Source organism: Cervus canadensis, chromosome 19 (assembly GCF_019320065.1).
Source record: "Cervus canadensis isolate Bull #8, Minnesota chromosome 19, ASM1932006v1, whole genome shotgun sequence".
NCBI lineage: Eukaryota > Metazoa > Chordata > Mammalia > Artiodactyla > Cervidae > Cervus > Cervus canadensis.
In genome coordinates this window covers 58,203,365-58,206,965 of record NC_057404.1, presented here as the reverse complement: position 1 = coordinate 58,206,965, position 3,601 = coordinate 58,203,365, and the positions used below count along the sequence as shown (strand labels likewise).

Genomic DNA, 3,601 nt, shown 5'->3' with positions numbered 1-3,601 from the left:
CCTTGGGTCTGGCTTTGATTTACCAGATTAGTACTTTATTCTTCCAGCCATGTAATCTATATACTCACAGCAAAATGTGTAGGGTGTGCTTCAGTCCACACATTGCTTTCCAGTGATCTGTCTCCAGCTGGGACAGTTTCCTCTATTGAGGGAACATGCCTCTTCCTGTTTAGATAGAAGTTGGGGTTTTTTTGTTATCAGAGAGAAACCAAGTCACACATACATGACACAAACTGAATAAAGTTATTGGTTTTTAAATACTTTATTACATTAATTTTAGTTTCCTGAGTAGATGAATACATTCAAGTTAGCAAATTGGTTTGGTCACTGAGAAAAGGAAACATTTCTGAAACCTCACAAAACATTGTAGTGTGCAAACCAGAAGTAGTCAGGTTTTCATTTCTTCACAGAACAGTCACTGAAGCAATGTGGTACATCATAAGAGCTTTCACTGCTGCCTTCCAGTCTCTAAACTGCACAGGAGAGGACAAACTTTGAAGGGAATTTCCAGGCAACTGTAGTCAAAAATTATCCAGGAAGCTGCAGGTGGGATGGCATTACATGAAACCTCATACTTGCCTCAAAACCTAGGCTACTGAAGTCTACAATAAAAGTCACATTTTCTTTACAAATAAATTACATTTAGGAAAATTACCTCTACATTCATTCCCAAACTAGTCGATTATTTGTAGTCTTATCAGCAAACTTCACATTAGGTTGTATTCTATTACTTAAAGTACTTATGATTCAACACTGAGTGACATTTGTATATACAGTCACAGTTTAAGAGACAAGTAGTTGGCTTGAATTTCTGAATTAGGAATGAAACAAGCTCTTAAATGGCTTTGTTTAAATAATAAACACAAAGGCCCAACAGGGTTTTAAAACCAACACAAAGAGACTAACATTTTTAAAAATCGGCTATTTTAGTTCATTAAAGTATATTTCACAGCTGCTATGATGTGTCTAGCACTGACACCAAACATACTCAGTAATTCACTAGGTTTCCTGTTTCTTTCAGACACTCCTGACACCGACAGCTGATGAACATGGATGTCAGGCTCCCCAGACACTACTGCACACACGGCTTCACCAATGCCACCTTCTTGGTAATGATCTTCCACTGTGACAACCCGGCCACCAGTAGCTTTTGCACAGGAGATGATGGTGGCAGCATCCAGGGGTTTAATGGTAAACAGGTCAATAACACAGATAGAAATATCTTGCTGAGAAAGAGCATCAGCAGCCGCTAAGGCTTCATGTAGAGTAATTCCAGTTCCAATTACTGTGACTTTGTCATTATTACTGTGGCGGATGACCTTGGCCCTTCCAATCTCAAAATTTTCTTGTGGGGTATAAATAACTGCAGTTTCTGATTGGCATGTCCGAATGAAGCACATTCCTTTGGTATTGGCAGCCAGATAAACAGCGTGCTCTGTTGAGACAGCATCACTTGGGAGGAAAACAGTGCAATTTGGAATGCTTCGGAACATGGCTAGATCTTCCAAGGCCATCTGGGATGGGCCATCTTCGCCAACAGACACTCCACAGTGAGAACCAATAAGATTTATATTAGTTTGAGATATGGCTCCCATCCGGATCTGATCAAATGCTCTAGTCAAAAAGGCAGCTAAAGTAGTAACAAAAGTAATGGTTCGACCTCGTGTGGCACAGCCCAGTGCCACACTCACCATGTTTTGTTCTGCAGCAAAACACTCAATAAAACGCTCAGGATGTTCTTTCCTGAATATTTCAAAAAAGGTGGAGTTCTTTGGGTCACCATCCAGAATAACAACTCTTTCATTTGCAAGGCCCAGTTTAGCCAGAGCCAAACCATATGCTTTCTGAGTAGCTACCTTGTCACCAACTTTATAATCAGGCAAACAGGTCATTTTTATATTTGTGATGCTGACTGGAGGTGAACCTTCAACAGGAGGTTTTGGTAGGAGATTCCTGTTGGTCTGTATCTGACTTTCAATTAGTCTAATGATTTCATCTGCTTTTTCTTTTGGCATTGGCTTTCCATGCCAATTTTCTGCATCCTCAACATTTGGAATACCCCGTCCCTTGAAGGTCTTTGCAATTATGGCAGTGGGCTTGTTCTTCCCTTGAGCAGCTTGAGAAAAGGCCTGGCACAAAGCTTCCACATCATGGCCATCCACTAAGTAAGTATTCCATCCAAAGGCCTCGCAGCGATTCCGATAGATGTCTGTGCAGTGCTTCAGGGGCGCAACGCCACTTTGCCCCAAGCGGTTCACGTCAAACACTGCCACGAGATTGTCCAAACCATAGCGGGAAGCAAAGGCCAAAGCTTCCCAGACGGAGCCTTCTGAGGACTCACCGTCGCCCAGAAGGCAGAATACCCGGTAGCTGGCTTTGTCCAAGTACTTGCCAGTATAAGCCATTCCACACGCAGCCCCCAACCCTTGCCCGAGCGATCCTGTCGCCACATCCACAAACGACAGCCTGGGGGTGGGATGTCCCTCAAGGTCACAATGAATTGTCCTCAAGTTCAGCAGGTCGGTTTCACTGATGCCGCCCGCCTCCGCCCAGGCAGCATAGAGCAGTGGAGCTGCATGACCCTTGGAAAGGACGAATCTGTCGTTGTCAGGGTGAGCGGGCTCAGTCTGTCTGTACCTCATCGTGTGGAAGAAAAGCACCGACACGATCTCTGCCGCGCTGCAACACGATGTGGGGTGGCCGGAGCCAGAGGCACACGTAGCCCTGATGGAATGGACGCGCAGGCGGTTGGCCAGGTCCCGCAGCACTTGCACTGTGGTCGCGTCCGGTAACGCGCTGTCCGCCATGTTGGCACCTTCCCAGGTTCCTGTGCGGGGCAGACGGGGCGGTGCCACTGCGGTTGCTTCACGTGACGTCGTGCCTGGCCTCGCCTCGGGGAAACGCGCTCTGGAGGTTCTGTCAGTTAATGGTGACCCCAGCGGCCAGAGCCGCCGGCCCTGGAAACAGCAGTGCGGCTTCATCTTGTGACGGGAGTCCTGGTCCCACTTCCGGAAGGAGCCTGCTTACCACCCGGGCCTAGGTCCTCGCAGTGCTCCGCAGGCTCCTTTCAGTCCTTTATATGCTTAACATTATTAAAAATAATGAAGCTTCTTTATACTTTTCCTCGTTATAAATTCAAAAGGGCTTTCTTTTATCCCTGTATTATGGGATGCTGTTTGTTGAGGTCCTGCTGCTTTTTCCTGCCTTGAGGCTGCCTGAGACATCCGCACTGTTCTGTGCCTGGGCGTTCGGTTGCAAAGTCCAGTCAGACTCCTCATTCCTGAGGACTGTAGTCCTCCAGGCTCCTCTGTTCATAGAATTTTCCAGGCAAGACTATTGGCGTGTGTTGCCATTTCCTCTTTCAAGGGCTCTTCCCTGACCCAGGGATAGAACCCAAGTGTCCTATATCTCCTGCATCGGGAAATGAATTCTTTACCACTGAGCCACCTGGGAAGCCTATGCACTGTTCTGTAGCCCAGCATTAATGGAAATCAGTCAGTCAGTCAGTCTAATGGATATGGCAACACCGTGTCGATGAGACTTTTCAGAGCAGCTGAAAATTTTTTATTTTTAATTCCAGGATAATTGCTCTTCAGCTTTG

At 46.1% G+C, this 3,601-nt stretch overlaps 1 protein-coding gene across 1 annotated transcript; it reads right to left on the bottom strand.

The window, feature by feature from the left end:
- Positions 1 to 243: 243 nt before the first annotated feature.
- Positions 244 to 3,346, bottom strand: TKTL2 (transketolase like 2). Its single transcript, XM_043438869.1, has one exon. The coding sequence runs from the start codon at positions 2,979 to 2,981 to the stop codon at positions 927 to 929; it is 2,055 nt and encodes a 684-aa protein (XP_043294804.1). The 5' UTR covers positions 2,982 to 3,346; the 3' UTR covers positions 244 to 926.
- Positions 3,347 to 3,601: the final 255 nt, after the last annotated feature.